This window comes from Dromiciops gliroides, chromosome 1, assembly GCF_019393635.1.
Source record: "Dromiciops gliroides isolate mDroGli1 chromosome 1, mDroGli1.pri, whole genome shotgun sequence".
NCBI lineage: Eukaryota > Metazoa > Chordata > Mammalia > Microbiotheria > Microbiotheriidae > Dromiciops > Dromiciops gliroides.
In genome coordinates, this window is record NC_057861.1 from 521,240,088 (window position 1) to 521,261,199 (window position 21,112).

The 21,112-nt window shown below is 38.6% G+C and overlaps 1 protein-coding gene across 1 annotated transcript in view; it reads right to left on the bottom strand.

The window, feature by feature from the left end:
* Window positions 1–5,260: 5,260 nt before the first annotated feature.
* TRPM6 (transient receptor potential cation channel subfamily M member 6) overlaps window positions 5,261–21,112 on the bottom strand; it is a 253,994-nt gene continuing 238,142 nt past the window's right edge. Inside the window, exons 37-39 of the mRNA XM_043976597.1 lie at window positions 14,737–14,788; window positions 9,483–9,589; window positions 5,261–6,128 (exon numbers count right to left, since the gene is read on the bottom strand). Of these exons, the coding sequence (XP_043832532.1) occupies window positions 5,995–6,128; window positions 9,483–9,589; window positions 14,737–14,788 (293 nt within the window). The 3' untranslated portion in view covers window positions 5,261–5,994. The remainder of the gene's footprint in view (window positions 6,129–9,482; window positions 9,590–14,736; window positions 14,789–21,112) is intronic.

A 21,112-nucleotide genomic window follows, 5' to 3' on the forward strand; every position in this document is an offset into this window, starting at 1 on the left:
AAAATCCAGGTGTAATCTACTACCCCAACAAAGTCAGCTCTCTGCCCACATTTGTCTTATAGCCCTTTTTAGTCTGACATACCTACAACCTTACCCAGGCATTCACTGGGATACAACCCAGCCAACTACCCAATATATTTCTTCCTCTCATCCATATTAAACCTATACATCCATCTATTCTTCCTCCTATCTCTACCACTGTTGCTCCCCTCAATCCTTCTGGTTAAAAAGTCATGAAGGGGGGCAGCTAGGTGGCACAGTAGATAGAGCACCGGCCCTGGAGTCAGGAGTACCTGAGTTCAAATCCAGCCTCAGACACTTAACACTTACTAGCTGTGTGACCCTGGGCAAGTCACTTAAACCCAATTGCCTCACTAAAAAAAAAAAAAAAGTCATAAAGGGAGGGGCAGCTAGATGGTACAATGGATAGAGCACCAGCCCTGGATTCAGGAGTATCTGAGTTCAAATCCAGCTTTAGACACTTGACACTTACTAGCAGTGTGACCCTGGGCAAGTCACTTAACCCCAACTGCCTTGCCAAAAAAAAAAAAAAAGTCATGAAGGAGTGCAAGGAACATTGATATTTACAACGACCCAAAGATTTCCTTTTGACACACTAAAATGGGCCAACACTATGACAGAAAACACATTCATGGCCCTCTAGACTGTCAAATCATCTGAAAGAGCCAGTTGCTAAAATTTGTATCTGTTCAATAATACAAAATCCAAGAGGAAAAAACAGGCATACAACTCCAGTAAATATCCAATCAATTGGGGCAGCTAGGTGGCGCAGTGGATAGAGCACTGGCCCTGGATTCAGGAGGATCTGGGTTCAAATCTGGCCTCAGACCCTTGACACTTACTAGCTGTGTGACCCTGGGCAAGTCACTTAACCCCAATTGCCTCACCAAAAAAAAAAAAAAGGCAAAACAACAACAACAACAACAAAATATCCAATTAATTAAAAAAGTATTTAAGTGTCCACTGTGTGTTATGCACTATGAAAAGACACTGAAGTTATGAAAACAAAAGTGAAACCTTCCCAAATTTCTAAGAGCTAACATTAGACCAGAATATTGTTAATAAATAATATGATCTCAAAACACAAAAATTTTTTATTATTTATTGAGTTGCATATTATGCTTAGGAAATGCCTTTAAAATGATGTTCAAAGGATTTTTACAACTGTTATTTCATTATTCCTCACCTTCACTTGAAGAAGTATCATTTTCTGCATTTCACAGTTGGAAGAAACAGAAAGGTTAAGTGAATTATACAATTATCCCCAAAAGACTAAGAAAGAAGTAGGAGGAGAGACCAAGGCTTCTAACTTCCATCGCTCTAAGTACAAAACTAGTCCTCCTTGAAATATTAAGGAATTTATCTAATTATTTTCAAGGAAGGCTTTTCACATCATAAAAATGCAAAGTTCTATCAGCACATCAGGGACTCTGAAGAAAGATCACATGATAATTTCCTATATGCCAAAGACTAAATCAGTGTGGTCTTCCAGATCCCTTCCTATTCAATGCACTCACCCATGTTGCAAGAGATCTGAAACCCTCTTTAAGTCTCATTTTCCTTCAGAAGCTAACCTCGGTGGAATAGAATGTTGTTAAGGGGAAAAAAATCCTTTCTGTCATTTGACTTTAACTTATGATAAATTAGCTTCAACGAGTTTCTTAGAAAATTGCCCAAGAAATGACTACAGAAAATTAAATACCAAGACTTCAAAGAGGTAAACACACAGCCTTCAAATCCCAACCTCTGAGAATAATTCTGCCTTTCTCATGCTTTGGAGAGATGCGAGTCAAAAAAAAAAAAATAGTGCCGTTATCTTGATAACAACCCATCTTTCAAATGACTTTTCAATCCATCTTCTTTTCAGAGGAATAAAGTGATGATGATTTCTAGAGGGCTTCTGGGGAATTAACATCCTATTTCAAGGATGTGGAGAGTGGGGAAAAAAAGCTGTGGTGTGGCATTATCAATGACATGGTGAATAAGGAGACTAAGAATTGGCTGAGAATTTGGTTCATAAGACAGAGGGAGAAGGACCAGACAAGTAACTTTATTGGTATAGGGAACCCCAACCTTCCATCTGGCAGGTCAGCAGCTTTTCTCCAACTTCTAATCTTAAGAAGTCACTTAGAGAGGACGTGACAAACATGCAGCCCACAGGGCCCCATGAGGCCCATAACACTCTCAAGTAAGGCCTCAACCAAATAAAAATATGACTGGGCCTCACCAAAAAAATAAAAAATAAAAAGAAGGAAAGAAAATTCAAATTCTTTGGGGCAGTTAGGTGGTGCAGTGGATAGAGCACTGGCCCTGGAGTCAGGAGGACCTGAGATCAAATCCGGTCTCAGACACTTAACACTTATTAGCTGTGTGACCCTGGGCAAGTCACTTAACCCCAATTGCCTTAACAAAAAAAAAAAATGTGACTGGGAAAAAAATTAACAAAATAAATAAAAATACACTAAACTGTAGATAACATCAATATGTGGTTCTGTAATTCGATATGAACTTTGAGGGATCCTTATGTATGGTTTAGTGGCCTGATTTCTGTTTGTGTCTGATAACAGGTATCAGCATTTGGCAAATGTGACTCAAAATCTTTTCTTGACATAAAGAACTACTGACCCAAGACTAGAAGGGTATTATAACCTTTAGGGATAAAAGTATTATTTGATAATAAGTAGTGATAGACAGGTCACTTAATTTACTGATAGGAACCAATCTCCAAGATAATTCTCCCTGGTTCTGAGATAGCTTCATATTTTCAGTCTCCACAATTATTTTCACTGTCCAGTTTACCTTTTAAAAATCTAATGCTATTGACTTTATGTTATAAAAAAAAAAACAGCAACAGCAAAACACAAAAGTGTGGAATCAGCCTATATTTGTCTTCAAGTCTCATTTTCTTTGTAACAAACACTTTACCACAAAGTTTCTATCTCTAGTTTGGCACTTGAGAAGACCAAGCATAGGGATGAGAAGCATCCAACCCTTTACAAATTTTCAAAACTAGTTAAAGCTATATGCCCTAAGGGGAAGCTAGATGACACAGTGGATAAAGCACTGGCCCTGGATTCAGGAGGATCTGAGTTCAAATCCAGCCCCAGATACTTGACAACAGGCTGTGTGACCCTGGGCAAGTCACTTAACCCTCATTGCCCCACTCACCCCCAAAAATATATATGCCCCCCGAAGTATGAATATTTTAATAGAGATCCTTTCCCTGCTATCTATCTATGCTCCTAACCCACTACCCCAGAATCATCTAAAATGCCAACTGTAACCAACCAAAAGGCCTAAGGGGAAAAATGATATTCCTGGCATGCATACAGGAGTATCCAGAATAGTATAAATAGCAAATATTTCCAAATTTATGGTATCCTCACTCTTCCAGGGTAAGAAGCCATTGGATCATAAATTTAGAGCTAGAAGGGACCCTGAAGTTTATTGATTCCAACCCTGCCTATTTGACAGATAAGGAAACGAAGACCTAAGGAAGTTATGTGACATGTCTAGGATCACACAGCCAGTTAAGTGTCAGAGATGGGGTTCAAACTCAGGTCTTCTTGACTCCAAATCCAGCAGTCTATGTCAGCACTTTGCCATGCTGGCAGAATCAAGTATTGAAAATCAGTGTTCCAGAGCAAATCAGCTAAGCTAAGGGCCAAGGATAAAGATAACCTAGAAATTTTCAAGTCCAAGAGGATTCACAGTCACTGAACTACAACACTTTAAAAGGAGGCCAGATTTTCATAATCTTCTTTTCTTTAAAATCATAGATTGAGAGATAGGGGCAGCTAGGTAGCACAGTGGATAAAACACTGGCCCTGGAATCAGGAAGACCTGAGTTCAAATCTTACCTCAGACACTTACTAGCTGTATGACCCTGGGCAAGTCACTTAACCCCAGTTGCCTTAAAACATCCAGGGCCATCTCCAATCATCCTGAGATATAGATAGATAGGTAGATAGATAGATAGATAGATAGATAGATAGATAGATAGATAGATAGATAGATAGATAGATAGATAGATAGATAGATATCTCTTGCCCCACTAGACCCAGATATCTCTAGGGGAGAGAGTGAGGTTGGCAACCTTGCACAGCCCTCTCTCACTTAAATCCAATTCACTGCAAGTCATGACATCACCCTGACGTTATGGTCCTCTTTGAGAACAAAGGACAAAAAAAACAACAAGACTGAGAACTGAAAGAGATTTCAGATGCCATTTAGTCTGAACTCATTTTACAGGTGAGGAAACTGAGGCACAGGTTTCAGTAACTTTCCCAAGGGTACACAGGAAGCGTCAGATGCAAGACTTGAACCCAGTTTCTTTTGGAGCAGCTAGGTAGCATAGTGGATTGAGGGCTGGGCCTGGAATCAGAAAGACTTGAGTTCAAATATGACCTCAGACACTTACTAGCAATGTGACCCTGAGCAAGTCATTTAACCCTGTTTGCCTCACTTTCCCCATCTGTAAAATGAGCTGGAGAAGGAAATAATCACTTCAGTATCTTTGCTAAAGAAAACCCCATGGGGGCAGCTAGGTGGCGCAGTGGATAGAGCACCAGCCCTGGAGTCAGGAGGACCTGAGTTCAAATACGACTTCAGACACTTGACACTTACTAGCTGTGTGACACTGGGCAAGTCACTTTACCCCAATTGCCTTACCAACAAAAACAAAACAAAACAAGAAAACCCCAAATAGGGTCAGTTGGTCACAAATGAAATAATAACAATAACAACAATGTCCTCTGACTTCCAAAGCAGTGCTCTTTCCATGATACTACTCCCTAGCTAAGCATCTTCCATCTACATATACAGTTTGTTCCGAAAAAAGCATGTCCAGGGAAATCTGGTCTAGGGAGTGTAAGCAAGTCTCCTGACCTCATAAATACTTTGTGTAATTTGGCTTTTAGAATTTTCTTTCCTTTGTGCCTTAGTGTATTTTGTCTTCTTGACCACATGTTCTCAGGTTGTACTTTAAAAATATAAACAGTCCTCTCTTTGATACCATGTTGTTTTGCTGTTTTCAACCAGAAGTCACATCCTCACCCCTTGGGCTGAACACACAGTTATTTCCCCTGCAATGACACACTACATGTGTACTACTAGAAAACAGCAAAGGAATAGATATTTTGGCAGGCAATTTAGTAAACCTTTCTTTATCTATTTGATATCCTCCCAACCCCCCACCCCAAACTCAGAGGAAGGAAAAACAACTGTGGTATCTTCCAGTTCAGTTTATTTTTGTACTCAGAATGAGGCACAAATGAATCGGTTTTTCATTTACCCTCTCCCTCCTTCCTGAGAAACCTGAAATTTCCTGGTATCGTGCAGTGCAGAAACAACACCTCGAGACTATCCAGGTTTCAACAGGGCTCTAAATTTCCAATCAGTCTGTGCATCAGCGGTGTCCTATAATCCATTGCAAATAGTACTCCAGTTTCCTCTCTATTCCCCCTTTGTCAGTACACACGCGCATGCACGCACATACATGCACACACACACACACTCCTGTGTTCTGGAGAGGAGGGAGGAGTTAAATGCCTAGAGAATTCCTTTCTGTACATATATACATAAATACAATAGCTGTTCATGATGATGAGCAGCAGCATGGAGAACACTTCCTTAATAAAATTAACTAAGTGAAGCCCACTGGTTCTTGGCTATCCACCATTTGACTATAAAGGTTCCAAGTGACCAGTAAAGAGACAGAGGTATGTATACATGAACCACATCCCAGAGTGACTTCTAATTGTCTTCTCGCAGACATCAGAATTAAGACTACATGGAAAACATTAACGCCCAGAGGGTGAAGACCAGTAGGAGCCCACATTTCCAGCATCTGCCCTGTTGTTGGAATAGATTGAGATGTACTTCTGAGAAGCTGAGTTCTAGAATCAGTCCCTAGGGCACAACAGAATATACGCGACTATCAGAGTTGTCTATCATTTTGCCCATTCTTCTCCATTATAAGCGTGTGAGGTCTTCTCTGGGGTCACCAGCACCCTCTTCTACCACAGTCTCTTTGGCTGGTTCTATTTCCCTTTGGAGATTAAAAGTAGAATTGATTCTCCCAGGACTGTAGTCATTCCTTTTGAGATCTGTGGGGAGAAGATAAGTCAAATGGTTACACAAGGGCCTCAAAGGCAAGCTAGCTATTCACCTGGTTGAGTCAAGCTTCAGCAAGTGACTGAGGCTCCTCCTCTAAGAATCAGTTCAAATCCCCAAACTTAACAAGCCCAACTTGGGCATGATTCCCAACCACAAACTGCAAGGAACACCTCCCTATGTCCTTACTCTGACTCATCCAAGGTGGTTCTGAGGCTTACCTTCTCAAGGACAGGGAAGGGAAGAGGATTGTTAGATACCCACTCCCTTAACATAGTTAGGATGGTTAATAAGCAGGACAACTTTCAATGACATCTTTGGATAGCAGAGCTAAGAATTGGAGCCCAAATAGAACTTTGGGTGAAATAATAATTGCAATTCATTATTTGTTGTTGAGGCTTTGGTTCTGTTTCACCCCCAAAAATAGTAGTGATTTAATTTTATTGCTGGAGAGCATTCATGAAGAGGAAATTCCCTGTATCAACAGAGTCTATAACTGTTCAGCAATTTGCAGACTTAGAGAGTTGCCAGAGTCATTTATCAATTAAATAACTTGTTCAGCATCCCATACCCAGAATACATCAGTGACAAGATTTGAACTGAGAGCTTCTGGCTCTAAGACAAGGTCCTCTATGCCATGTCATTGCTCAATAATAGGACAAATCAGTATAGTCTAAGCAGTGAAATTTTCCTCAAAATACAAAAATGGAACTGATATTTTAAGAGAATGGTTTAGTGGATAAATTAGAGGAGAAATATCCAACACTAGGCAGAATGAGCCAGATGGAAAGTACTACCTCCTAAAATTAAAGAAGAAAAAAATAAATAAATAAAATAATAGCTTGAGAAGCATGGCATAGTAAATGATTTTTTTTTTCAGGGCAATGAGGGTTAAGTGATTTGCCCAGAGTCACACAGCTAGTTAAGTATCAAGTGTTGGGCTGGATTTGAACTCAGGTACTCCTGAATCCAAGGCCAGTGCTTTATCTACTGCACCACCTAGCTGCCCCCAACGGCATGGTAAATGATGGCTGCAGAGTCAGAAAGACCTGTCCAACCTCTAAGATATACTGGCTATATGGACAGGCCACTTAAACTCTCTGGGCCTTGGTTTTTCTTATCTGTAAAATGGGGTGTGTGGGAGGGGTATGAACTCAATAACCTCTAAGCTAACTTCCAGCTCTTCTAAGTCTGTGATCCTATGAAATCGTAGGTCTGGTTTAAAAAACACATAGGTGTATTATGTTTGAAAGTTTACAAAGCATTTTATTCACAACAATTCTGTAAGATTAAATATTACAAATTATATTTCCTTTTTATAGATAAAAAGAAAACTGAGGCTAGGAGAGCTTTGATGACCTGCCACAAGTCATCCAGGTCTCCTGATTCCAAGGTCTAAGCTCTCTCTCTCTCTGCTACAGCATATGCAAAGACCAATTTACTGCAAAACTTATCTGTTTGGCAACCTGAAGCCTCCATGTGGATGGCCACCCTTGTGCTAGCTTCTTTTGTTTAAAACTGAAAGATAGTTTTGATTATTTTCTGAAAATCTATTAAAGTCAAAGTGCCAAGCTTACTGGATCATATGAGTGTTTGGGGTTATCCATTATATGTTGCTGGGATATTAAAAATAAACAGATTGTGCTTAGAGAGTTAGATAATTATCCAATATTTCAGGCCCACCAAAAAAAAAAAACCCAAACATAAATTGGGAGTTGAAGTGGAAAAATAGAGAAAACCATTTCATTTGTTTTGATTAATCCAGACCAATGGTCTTCAGGGACCAAGTTGCATAAGGCAATAGCTTAATCTTGTATTCTGCTGGATCAGACACATAGCCCAATGTCCTCAATTTCTGGAGATTGGCCTGGCCAGTTTCAAAATGAAGCAGGTCTCAGATGTCTAATTACCAAGGGACAGTATGATCTGTTATACATGGTACTAACATAAAAGCAGATGATCTTAGCCCAATTCCTTTCCACTAAAGTTAATGTATGACACCTGTGTCAGCCCCAACCACTCTTGTCCTCATATCTCTATGTCTCAGTGACTCATATCTACCACTGCATCCTTACTATTATTTTGACATCTGTTTGAAGTTAATCTAGGACTGAAGCATTTTACATCATTTGGGATGAGTACATTTGACCAAGAACTCCACGTGAGACAATTCTCTCTACAGTTGCATACCAGCAACTATTCTGCAACTTGGAATCTTAAGCAATTCCCTAGAGCACTGAGAGGTTAAGTCCCTTGCCCAGGATCATACAGCCATATGTGTCAGAGGCTGGATTTGAACTCAGGTCTTCTGGACTTCAGGCTAGCTGGCTCTTTATCCACTATGGCATACCAAATCAACTTTTAGAATGAAATGCTTCATTAAAAGCATTTCTGTTTTTTCAAAATATGTGCTGAGCACAAGTACAAGAGTAAACTTTGTATATCCTTCTCTAACTGGACTAGGAATAAGCCTTTGGGTTTATAAATTTACCCCTATATTTATTCTACCTTGTAGCAAAAAAAGAAAGGGAAGGCAAATCACCTTACTATAAGCTGTGAAAAGTTCCTCAGAGTGGAAAGGTAATACCACATTTTTAAGGAATGTTTTAGTAACTGAACTGGGGGGAAAAAATCAAACCCTCAGCACAGTGACCCAAACTAAAAGCATCACTTCTGAAGGAAAATTATACAAGAACTCTCTTATCTGAGTGAGATCTTTGGGGGAGGGGGGAAAGAATTCCTTAAACTGCTTGCTTTTATGTTTGAAATAATTGTAGTGATAACAATGTAAGCCCCACTGGAAACAAAGTCACATCATCAACTCCAAAAGGGAAATAATAGAATGTGTGTTTAAAGTGACAGATTGATATAATAAATTCTAGAGCACTTTCACTTCACAGACAGATGCTGTTTCTTTTGTGCCCCATCACAGTCACCCCTTCCAGCCCCCTACCAGAGTCTGACAGGTAAATAAGGACAATGGAGGGAAATCCTAGACAATACAGCCCAGTGACCAAAAAATCAATACGGAAAAGAAAAGTGATGGGTAGTGGGGAAGGCTTAGGGAAGAGAGTCACAGACTAGCCCTTAACTCAAATTCTCACCCTGTTTTCCACTGTGAGAATTATCCTTCAAAAGTTCCATGGAATGAGCATCTAACATGATGTTATTTGATCACAGACTGACAGAAATTAAAATCAATCACTATCCTTTCATCCTTTTTGAGTCTTTAAAATTTAATGAGACAAAAATATGATTGTAATTTTTTCCACTCAATTCCAGGCTTCCATGCATGCTTTTCTAAGAAATATCTGTTTAGAGAAAAATAAAATCGTTTGGGGGCATACCCGGGAGTTTGAGCTTCCTACAACAGGAATTGCAACGATGTTTTGCAATGAAGTTTCTAATTGCGTCTTCCCCTAAATTTGCCGGTCCAAACACCATCCCTCTTGATCTAGAGGAAATATCAGAATATCAATTAGATCACAGTTAAGAAAAAGGAGCCCGACTTGGATTCTCTAAGATACCTAACAGTCTCCCATAGTAACCCAGTAAAATTGTGCGAGCCAACAAAGAACAGAGAACTTTTAGAAGAGAAGTAACAATGTTAGGTTTGCACATTTAAAATTCAAATGCACTTAAATCCTTGTACCCAACTCTATGGACTACTGTGAAATTCATTTCCACGATAATCTGATCGAAGAGAGAATTTTCTGTGCACAATAGTAAAACAAAATACAGAAAGCCCCTTTTGAATGCTCGGAGGGAGAAAGGAATGACATTCATTACAGAGTGTTCGTCCAGGGTACCCAATAGATAAGCTGCAAAATAAAATTAGTTTTGCTATTAGAATGCATCTACTAACTGGACTCACATGCAATGTTTCAAATCCAAATACAATTCCCAAAACATAAGTTATACCATTTCAAAGAAATACATGACAAAGGGCTCTAACAGCTCCATGAACAAGTGATTCTAAAGGCTGTCTTCCACTGTACTAACCTCTACTGCTAGTCTCCCTCTTGGGAATGTAATACTTCTCTTAGCTCACTGGTGGAAAGAAATCACACATTCTAAATGTAGTGACAAAATAATAAATAGAATCTGGATACATCAAGCATGTTTAAGGAGCACCACATAATTACAACAGATTCTTAATGTAGTTTCTACAATCAATATTCATTAATTATAACACCACATGACCATTATTCTTTAAAAATTTAATTGATGCTCTAGACATCCCAGAACACAGAACACTCAGAAACCCTTCCAAAGAAACTCTATGAGAGCTAATATTTTATTTTAATGACATGCAGAGTAGAAAAACACATTTTAAAAATCTGAACTCAATTATGGCTCTTAAATGCCAAGTCCTGAGGAGAAAAAAAAAAAAAAAAAGGAGGCAAGAGAGAATCAAAAATATAACAAAAGGAAACAATAAACTTCACTTCTAAGGAATGTGGTTAAAAAAAAAAAAGACAGTGTAAAAATGGGCTTTTTTTCCCCGCCTGAGTATTGAAGCATTTATCTCAATTTCCACTTCCTTTTGGCAGAACAACAGCAGCTGCTCTGAAGATGTGCCAAACCTAGATTAAGGGTTGATGTCAATTTCATCTCAGATTGCCTCCATGCTCTAAGGGAAGGAGGTAGGGGAAATCCCTTGGGAATTCAAAGCTAACAAACACCTAGGATTAACTTTCTTGGTCACTCAACCTCATTTACAAAGTCCGGCTCTGGTGGTATTTACAAAGCTGCATAAATTAGCCCTTCTTAACCTTCTTTCTTTACATCAGTCCAGTAGTCCATATGGTAAGCAACTACTGTAATAAAATACTGGTTGGGGGGGGGGGGGAAGGGAAGGGAAGGAGCAAAATTATTCCATTTTTATGACTACACATCATAATGCCTAAGAAATGAAAACTTAAAATGCTATTTTAGTCTCAGAAACTAAATAATTCCTTTCTGTTTATCTCTTCAGCATGACCAAATGTAATGTGTTACTAGAGAATATTTATGTATTACATCCTACAATTTTTATGTCCAGAGCAATGCTTATAAGAGGTGATACCAGTTCTCAGAATTTAAGAGGTGTGGCCAAATATAAGCTAATATTTTTCCCCATGATCTTTAATGAAAGTACATGTAAATGCCTCAGAATCCTAATATAAAGTCGATCTGAAGGATTAAAACATTTCCTGGAGATGTGTGTTTAAGTGGGCATTGGCTTCCATGTGACTTTTAAAGAGCTTTGCACTTGTATCCTGCAACATGTCTATGGCCTCACAGTCTCAAATAAAGAAGAAGAAGAAATAAAAAACCTACCACTCCTCGAGACGTGCTATTTTTCATATCCCTCCTAACATATGAAAAGCAGGTGGTAGTTTTGTTCCACGTGCAAGTGAGCGTTAATTAGTGCCAGCTATACATAGCCTTCCTAAAGAACATCACATCATCGCTTCATATTTGTCAAATGTCAAAAATGTATGAAGCAACGAGCGTACAAAAGATACATTTGCTAGTTACCAATATATCACGAGTTGGAGATGAACCAGTGTGAACTTAGGCTACCACCACCCAGGGAGGTGATCTACAGAGTTAATACAAGTAGCCAGACCATGTTCCTTCTATACAAGGCATTTCCTGATCACCACATACAAGAAGTTATTAGCACTCTGAAAATCAAGATAAGATCATTACTTTCTATTACTACTTTGACTATGTACATCTATGTGTGTCCACTTTGTCATTTCTTTCTTTATGCTACCCTCCACCCCCACCCCCAGCACCCTGGTGCCTTGCATGATTTCATCTTTGTCTTTGTCCAGACCTTTGATTTCATCATCTTAAGAAAAATCCTAGTATAGACATTCTCTCCACCATGCAGACTGGCTATCCCTCTACAATCTATAGTCTTAGGTGCTTGAGACACAGAGATTAAATGATTTACCCATAATCCCACAGCTAGAATGTGTCAAAGCCAAAACTTGATGAATACAGGTCATTCTGAAATCAAGACTGGCCTTCTATCTAGTCTTCTGCGCTGTCTTTCATAGATCCTTTTTATTGGACTGCACCCGTGATTTCAATGGTATAGGGAGCTCTCCAGTGGAGAAACCCCCTTTATCAATATAGATCAGCCCCTGACCTTATAACTTATCATCACAGAGAATTGCCTGTGGTGTTAAGTGATTTGCCCAGGATCACAAAGTGTCAGAGGCAGGATTTAAACCTAGGCCTTCTTGGACTCCAAGGCCAGCTCTCTATCCACTACAGCACACTGCCTAATGCACATAGAAGAAATATTAAACTGAAAGGAATTTTGAGGCAAAAGAAGATAGAATGGATAATAATCTACTAATAAAGAAAAGGAAAGTTTAATGTCTAGATGATCAAAATGGTTATTCTATAGTCACAGTTACATTCACTGGAACATTTGGCCCACTTTCCATCTCACCTTGCCTGTGGAGAAAGACAAGCCAGAGAGAGATACTTCGAACTGTGGACCATACCCCTCTTCCATGAAAAACAACTGTGCCCAATGAAGGAAGATGTATTTTATAGTCTTGACCCAGGAGACACAGAATGGATGTTGGTTAATCTCCACAACTGCCAGTCAAATAGCCATGATACCAGATGACAATGTCTAGGGGTAACATGCTACTGCTACTCTCTTCCCTAAAACTTCAAAAACTCAAGGTCATCTCACAAGCTTTGGGGAAATCATTCAATTATCTGGGCTAGTCCAGCCCTATAAAAAAATCCTGGAAAATATAAAGACCAAGAGAATCTAAAAAGAAACAGCTGTAGAAGCTAAAATTTGATTAACTAGTGGCCAAAGTACACTTTCACCTAGCTCATGATAGACAGAAAAGAATTTTACTACAAAACCAAAAAGGCAATACATGTACCATAAGACAACTGCTACCTACTGTTGCTCAAACTCCAGCACAATTTTTCAAAGTCCTGCACTAGTTAAAAGCAATGAAATTGATATGCACTCTCCCCAAAGACATAAGAAGGCTATGGAACGAATTCTATTGCCTATAGATTTTTTTTTCTAAGGAATTTAGGATGGGGCACTGTGTGTGTGTGTGTGTGTGTGTGTGTGTGTGTGTTTTAATCTGGATGAGCTTTATCTTGGGAATATTTCTTGATTGGCTTAAAAAAAAAAAAAAGGCAAACACAGATTTAAGTTCCACTTTGGACACATAGTGGTTTCTGTGATTTTGGCCAAGTCATGTAACTTCCCAGGTCTCCAGGCAAAGCAGATGCCAATCCACATTGATCTAGTTTCTTCATCAAGGGTTCCTTACAACAACAAAATCACAGGTATGGATGTCATTCCCTTTATCCCCCTAAAAATCCTGGTTCAATTTTATATCTATTACTCAGTTTTATAGATTATTTTCCCCAAAGGTTAACACAATTATTCATAATTAGACCACGTGTCTCTATCAAAAGATAACAGAACTACATTGTTCTCATATGAATTCTATTGGTAGTCAAAACTACAGATTTCCCTTTACAAGGTATGACTACTTTTATATAGCATTATGTAAATTTTTAAAATTGGGAAATACTATCATCAACCACTTAATAAACATTTATTAAGCACTTACTATTTGTCAGACACTGTGCTAAGCACTGAGGATACAAAAAGAGGCCAAAGCACAGTCCCTTCTCTAAAGGAGCTTATGAAGAAAATTATATGCAGGATAAATAGAAAATAATTAATAAAAGGATAGTGCTGGAGTTAGGAGAGGTTGGGGAAGGCTTCCTGTAGAAGGTGGGATTTTAGTTGGTACTCTCAGAAAAACTGAAACTGCAGGTGACCCAAAGTGCAAAGACCAAATACATATTGAGTGTAAGCAGATCGCAACTTATCACCAATTATGGCTTAGACACAAGAAGTTGAAAAAAAAAAATATCAAGCACATGTGACAGAAAATGAGGTGGAATGGTCATGTAACAAGTGAAAAAGATGGTGAGCTTGGGTCTCATACTGGTCAACTAGCTTTAAGTACCTACTAGGTGCCGGGAATTATGCTAAGCAATAAGGATAACAAAGAAAGGCAAAAAGCAATCCCTGTTCTCAAAAGTTCCCAATCTAATGGAAGAGATAATAATAGTTAATTATAATAACAGTAACTACAAGATAGTAAAAAGACCCAAAGAAAGGCCTCCGAATTCCTCAATGGTGGGTACAAATGCAAAGAATACTTGGGATCTGCACAGGAATAGAGGTAACCACGTTTATGAGATCAGTACATATTTTCCCTAGAGACTACAGGATTAGTTTGTAAGGCATTCTAGGCCACCTTATCAGGAAGAAGGGCATTTACTCTAAGTTATAGAGCTGAAAGGCTTGGGGGGGGGGGGGCGGGGGAAGAATGTGACACTGAAAGAAATTAAGACCATAAAGGTTCTGACATCACAGAAGAAAAATACCACAAGAACACAGACTGTTATGAGTTAAGTATTCCTATCTCACTACCCCTGCCATATCATGTTTATTACTATATCTTCATCCCTGCCAAAACTAGCAACTACTACAATCTCAGGGTTTGCTAAATGACAACAGAGAAATCAAAAGAAACTTACTGTTTGTCTTCAGGTTTAATAACAGATGGATCTGTCAGATTTTCTCCAACACCTCCAAAAAAAGATACAAAATACATTAGCTAAGTGAGGCTTTTCATTTTTACCCAAAATTCTTCAAAATAAAATTGGCTCATTCCTTGAGTTTTCATCAGGAAGTGGATAAAGGGCTAGAGTTGGAGTTAGGAAGACTAGAGAGGAGCGCTACCTTTGTGAGAGTATGCAAATCATTTAAGATCCTCCTGACCCTCGATTTCTTCATTAGTAAATAGGCCTAACTAGAGCACCTTTCGCAAATGGTAGTGATGGGACTCAAATGAGATAATATCTGTAAAGCACTTATATAGTTTAACGTGCCATATAAACTTCAACTATAATCATTTTCCTTCCACATATATATTCCCCATTCCTAATAAAAGAAAAGAAAAAAAAAGTGCTATGACAAATTTATGGGGGGGGAGGGGCAGGGAATAAAACTTGAGTTTGAATTTTGCCTCTGTCATTTACTGTGTGACTTAATGAAAGTCACTTAATCTCACTGGACTTCCTTTTCCTCATGTGAAAAGAAAAGGATTGGACCAGAAAGCATCAAAGTTCTCATTTAATTAGATCTATGATGCTTAACCCTCTCCCCTTATACTATACCCTAACCACATACACACACACTCACCCACTCACCACAAGGAGCTCACTTTTACTTAATGAATAAGTAACATTTAGCTCTCATACAGTGGATACAGTGCTGGGCCTGAGGTCAAGAAGACTCGTCTTCCTGAGTTCAAATCTGACCTCTGACACTTACTAGCTTTGTGATTCTAGGCAAGTCATTTAACCCTGTTTGCCTCAGTTTCCTCATCTGTAAAATAAACTGGAGAAGGAAATGGCAAACCATTCCAGTATATTTGCCAAAAGAATCCCCATGGGGGCAACTAGGTGGTGCAGTGGATAAAGCACCAGCCTTGGATTCAGGAGGACCTGAGTTCAAATCCGACCTCAGATACTTGACACTAGCTGTGTGACCCTGGGCAAGTCACTTAACCCTCATTGCTCAACAAAACAAAACAAAAAAAGAATCCCCAAATGGGGTCACAAAGAGTCAGACATTACTCAACAACAACAACAACAACAAAGCTCTCATATCCTAGGAGAAGAGATCATATATGGGTCCTAGCTATAGATATGATAACAGCTAAAGATTCATAATTAATCAGAATAGGGAAAAACAATCATCCTGCTATTGTAAAGAACAATCAGGTGTTATTTTAAGTAAAATAATACCTTGTTTACATGCATCAAATGAGAATGAGGCATTTCTGTGAAGTGCAAATGTTCACAGAATCATAGATTTAGGGTTGTAAGAGCCTGGATAGTTAATTCTGCTATTTTACCAATGAGGAAACTAAAAGTGAGAGAAATTAAGTGATTTGCCCTGAATCACATAGGTAGCAGAGATGAGATTTGAACTTAGGCCCTCTGACTTGAGAGGCAATATGCTTTCTACAGTACTACTTAAGAGTCTAATACTAAGAAGGCTTCATCCTGTAGGGTGATTATACAATCTCTGGATTAATGCAGAGAGTTCTAGTAATGTCTTTCTTATGGTATGAGCTTTTCCTTTCTGGAAAGTGACCAACTTTACAGGAGGAGCTAGTAAAAAAACATGGATTTTTTTCACATCTACTTTTTTAGAGAAACCAACACTGGTATATGCTTTTTTTGTAAAAGAAATCATTTTTGCTACATTCTGTATTCAAAAGAATACTAACATATTTAATATAAGTACTTAAGATATTTAAAAGAAAACAAAAGAAATATCTTTGTGGGAATCAGTATTTAAAGGAACAGTTTACCTTAATACAGTTAAATGGCTAAGTGCAACTGCTCCCTCACTTTGCATTTTGATTTGGAAAGGTAAGAATGGGTATCAGGGAGAGAAATCTTGAGGTACGGTATAGCTAAATATTCAGGGAAGGCAGGGAAGAGTGGGTTTCTCTCTCCTGCTCAGTCCTCCTTGATTGGGCAAAAAAACCCAGAGAAGTTGACTGATTTGTCTAAGGTCACATGGGAACTAGAGAGGGCTGGACAGCCCCTTTAAATTTAGTTTTGAGAGTAAAAAGAGAAAAGTTTAAGATTACAAAATATTCCAATAGATGGGGTGCAAGTACCATGATTATTGACCTTTGAGGGTGTCACGTGTAACTTGCTCAAGTTTACACCTAAGAAAGCCAATCCAATGGAGTGAGCTTTTGTGAAGCACTTACTGTGTGCTGTTTATGTTACTGTCCTAGGTGCTGAACACCTGCAACTTTTGGTACCTTAGTACACCCAGAAATGCAGGCCCAAAAACTTTGGTGTGACATGAGTCAGCTGTCAGTCTAGACGGTAAATATGCCAGTACTTCAACTAGATAACAGCAACTGAGTGAGATCATGTTTAGGAAATTAAAAGCATATTAAAAGCAGGTTATTGCTTGTTTAAAATCTCACTCGTCCTTTTATCTGTATTCTGTCACAGTTCTATGGCTCATTAAAAAGAGATTATTTTCTTATGGCCTACAAAATTATACACTTTTTACTTCGGCTCATGAGATGACATATGCAAAGTGCTTTGCAAATCTCAAAGTACTCTACAAATGCCTACTCTTACTAATAAAAATTAATATTATTATTTATTATTATTAACAATAATAATTATTAGGAAAGTTCCAAATTGAAAGGCCGTGCAACTTGGTGAAAAAAGCGCCACCTAGTGGCCATTCCTTCCAATTGTAGCCAAACACCGCAAACGGTTACTCCAGTTTCTCAAAGGTCAATACTAAGCAGGTTAAACTTATTTCCAACAACATTGACCCACTGTGTTCAAATCATTCCACCTTAGTCAAACTTACTAGCTTTGTGACAGATTGGGCAACCTGATTTCTCTGGATCTCAGTTTCTTTCTGTTTTCCTGGACTGAGTCTGGCAGTGGGTAAATTGGAGATTGTCATTTCAATTAGGGAAGAAAACACAATTATGTTCTCTAGTTAGATCCCCTCACTTTATAGATGAGGAAACTATGGGCCAGAGAGGTACTAGCCTAAGGTCATATAGTCACCAGGGGTTGGAGCAATAATTCAAACCCAGGTATTCTAATTCCAAATTCAGTGCATTTTCCCATAATACTACACATGATATTTATACAAATATATAGAAATGAAACCCTAAATATAGGAGAAAATAGATTAACAAGCTGAGAATATATTCTAGCCAACAAATTCTAAAATGACATCTGATTGAGTAACCATCATTAGGTTAGTTTCAATGTTGTGGTCCAACACAGCAGAAATAAAGGGACCACCAAATAGGCTAGAATGTTCTTTAGTGGTCCAGGGTTTCTCAAACTTTTTCCACTGGTGACCCCTTTTTGCCCAAGAAACTTTTACATGACCCTGGGTGACCCTTAAAATAAGTATACATAACCTTTTATTGTTGCCGAATTTTTCACAACCCCCACAATCAGTTATGTGACTCTGTATGAGGCTGTGACCCACAGTTGTATTTGTTGTTGCTGTTGTTGGTTTTGGTTTTGTTTTGTTTTTGGGGGGGGGGTTGTGAGTCAATGGGGGTTAAGTGACTTGCCCAGGATCACACAGCTAGCAAGTGTCAAGTGTGTGAGGCCGGATTTGAACTCAGGTCCTGATGAATCCAGGGCCGGTGCTTTATCCACTGTGCCACCTAGCTGCCCCGTGACCCACAGTTTAAGAAGCTTTGATATAGTCCAATCTATTCCTCTCTCTCCTGTTACAAGTAAGGAAACTGAGGCCCAGAGTGTTTCAGATTTATGAAAGTAGGATGACATAGCCAGATCTGGATAAAACCTCGGTGGCATCCTATTCCAACCCCTTCATTTTACAGATGAGAAACTTGAGGCCCAGAGATGCTCAGTAACTTTCCAAGGTCACAAAGGAGATGCAACAGAGCCAGGCTCTTCTTCCAAGTGTAGAACTTTTACCTACACAACTCTGCATATAAACATTTTCATGAGATGGAGAAAATAGGTTGCTATTTTAAAATACTGATAAATTTTAAAATAAATTATGAATTTCACTGATAGAATGCAACCTGCTAGACAGCAAATGCCCATTTCACTATTTCTTTCTTTTTATTTATTTATGTATTTATTTTTGGTGAGGCAATTGGGGTTAAGTGACTTGCCCAGGGTCACACAGCTAGTAAGTGTCAAGTGTCTGAGGTCAGATTTTAACTCAGGTCTTCCTGAATCCAGGGCCAGTGCTCTATCCACTGCACCACCTAGCTAGCCCTTCACTATTTCTTTTTCTTCATATCCACAGCACATGATAGCATAGGACCTACCATACAGTAAGATCAGAAGAAATGCTTGTTAACTAATTGAGAGGCACTGTGGTATAATGAATAAGTAGAATCAGGAAGACCTGAGTTCAAATCTCCCCTTAGATACTAACTAGTCATGTAACTGTAGGCATCACTTGACTACTCTGGGGCTCAGTTTCATGTAAAACTGGAGGGGGCGGTGTACTTGATGACTTCCAAGGCTCCTTCCAGATCTAAATCTATGATTGTAAGAGTGAACAACATTCCCAAGGGAAACTGAGTCATGAATTCTAATCGTGATTACCACAGACATTCTTTGGATAAACCTGTCTGGGTTAAATTACTGTTTAAAGGGAAAAAAGAAAAAAATTCCACTGACCTATTCTGAAGAGTGCTGTGTGAAAGAACAAATTAATAACCACAAAGTACTTTGAAAATAAAATGAGCTATATAAATGCTAAGTACTAGTGTTATTTGAAATGCAATTGTTTTAATTCCCATTTCGGAGCATGCTAAGCTTCTGATGTTGGATCACAAGTGTAATCGGAATGATTCAGGCCCTCGTTTATTTGATTTTTAAATGCAAAAAGGCTGGAAACTGCAGGATATTTCAATCAGGATAGAGTCAAGGCAACAGATCATTAACTTTGGTAAGCTAGTCCTTGTGGATTCCAGCTTCCCACAGTTGGGCATGATTGTACAATATCTGACTAGCACTGCTCTTTGTATAAGAAGTCAAGAGATGAAACTGTTAGAACTTCCTTCCCCTTTCCTCCTCATCCTACCCTTCCCACTCCCTCAGCAAAGCAGCAGGCATCCCTTACTCCATCAATATGCCCCCACACCAAGACAGCTAGGAAACCCTAGTCCCTTGACAGTGGATGTGATCTCCCTACAGCACAGGCACAACTTGGTACTTCAGTCTGTGGCAAGTCTTCCTATACCTTCAGGGCTACTTGAGAGCAACAGAAAGACTTATTGTGATTTAGCCCATAGTAGGTACTAAATAAATGCTTGTTGACTTCATCAGTACTCTCAGGTGATGACAGGCCAACATCCTTCGAGCTAGCTCTCTATACAAGCAAAACAAACACTGCAACAAGATCATTATAAGCACTTTCATAGATTTAAAAATAAATAATATTTCCTGAATTTCCCCCTCCTATCTAGTTTAGAAGATATACCCATTACTCTACATATTCATGCCTTACCTGCAAGCCAAAAATTTTAGATGTGTATCTCTGCCTCTTTATATTTATCTCTAATGTTGATATTTAATTATTACATTGAAAGTCAATGTTTTGACAATTTATTTGGGGTGACCTAGTTTGTTTCGGTTTTTTTAAATTTTGAAGTGGCCTATTTCTACAACTGATATAATTGTCCAGTAAAAGAAAAGCTTTTTTGAAGTTATTTCTCTTTTTTCCTAATACTATCATCACAGCATTTGTTGCCTTTAATGTCGCTTTGGATTACTTAGAGACATGGAATCCCCAAACAGAAACAGTGTTAAACAAAAACCTATTCAAGTGGAATACAAAACACACTGAAGAGTCATCATTAATTCCTTAAAGTTTTGTTCTGTTTTGCTTCTTGGTGGTTGTTTCTTTTATTTTTTTTTCTTCCTTCATTTTTTTTTTGTTCTGGCCAATTTTACCCCAAACACAAAATACCAGCACTCAAATACAGATGAAAATCATTAACTTCCCAAACTTGAGCTACACAACAGATGTCTTGTGCATTAGTCTTGGGGACTTTGATAGATCAAATGTTCCTTAAAAATTTGAATAAGCTTGGTTGTTTTAACTTCATTTATATTACCTCCTGGGTTCTTATATTTCATTTATATTACCTTCTGAGTTCTAATATTTATTGAGGACCTACTATGTGCTAAATTACAAGAAGTCTTTCTGTTGCTCTCAAGTAGCCCTGAAGGTATAGGGAAGACTTGCCACAGCCTGAAATACCAAGTTGTGCCTGTGCTGCAGGGAGATCACAGCCTTTTGAGGCTGGAAGATATAACTCATCCCTATCAACAGGAGCACTTT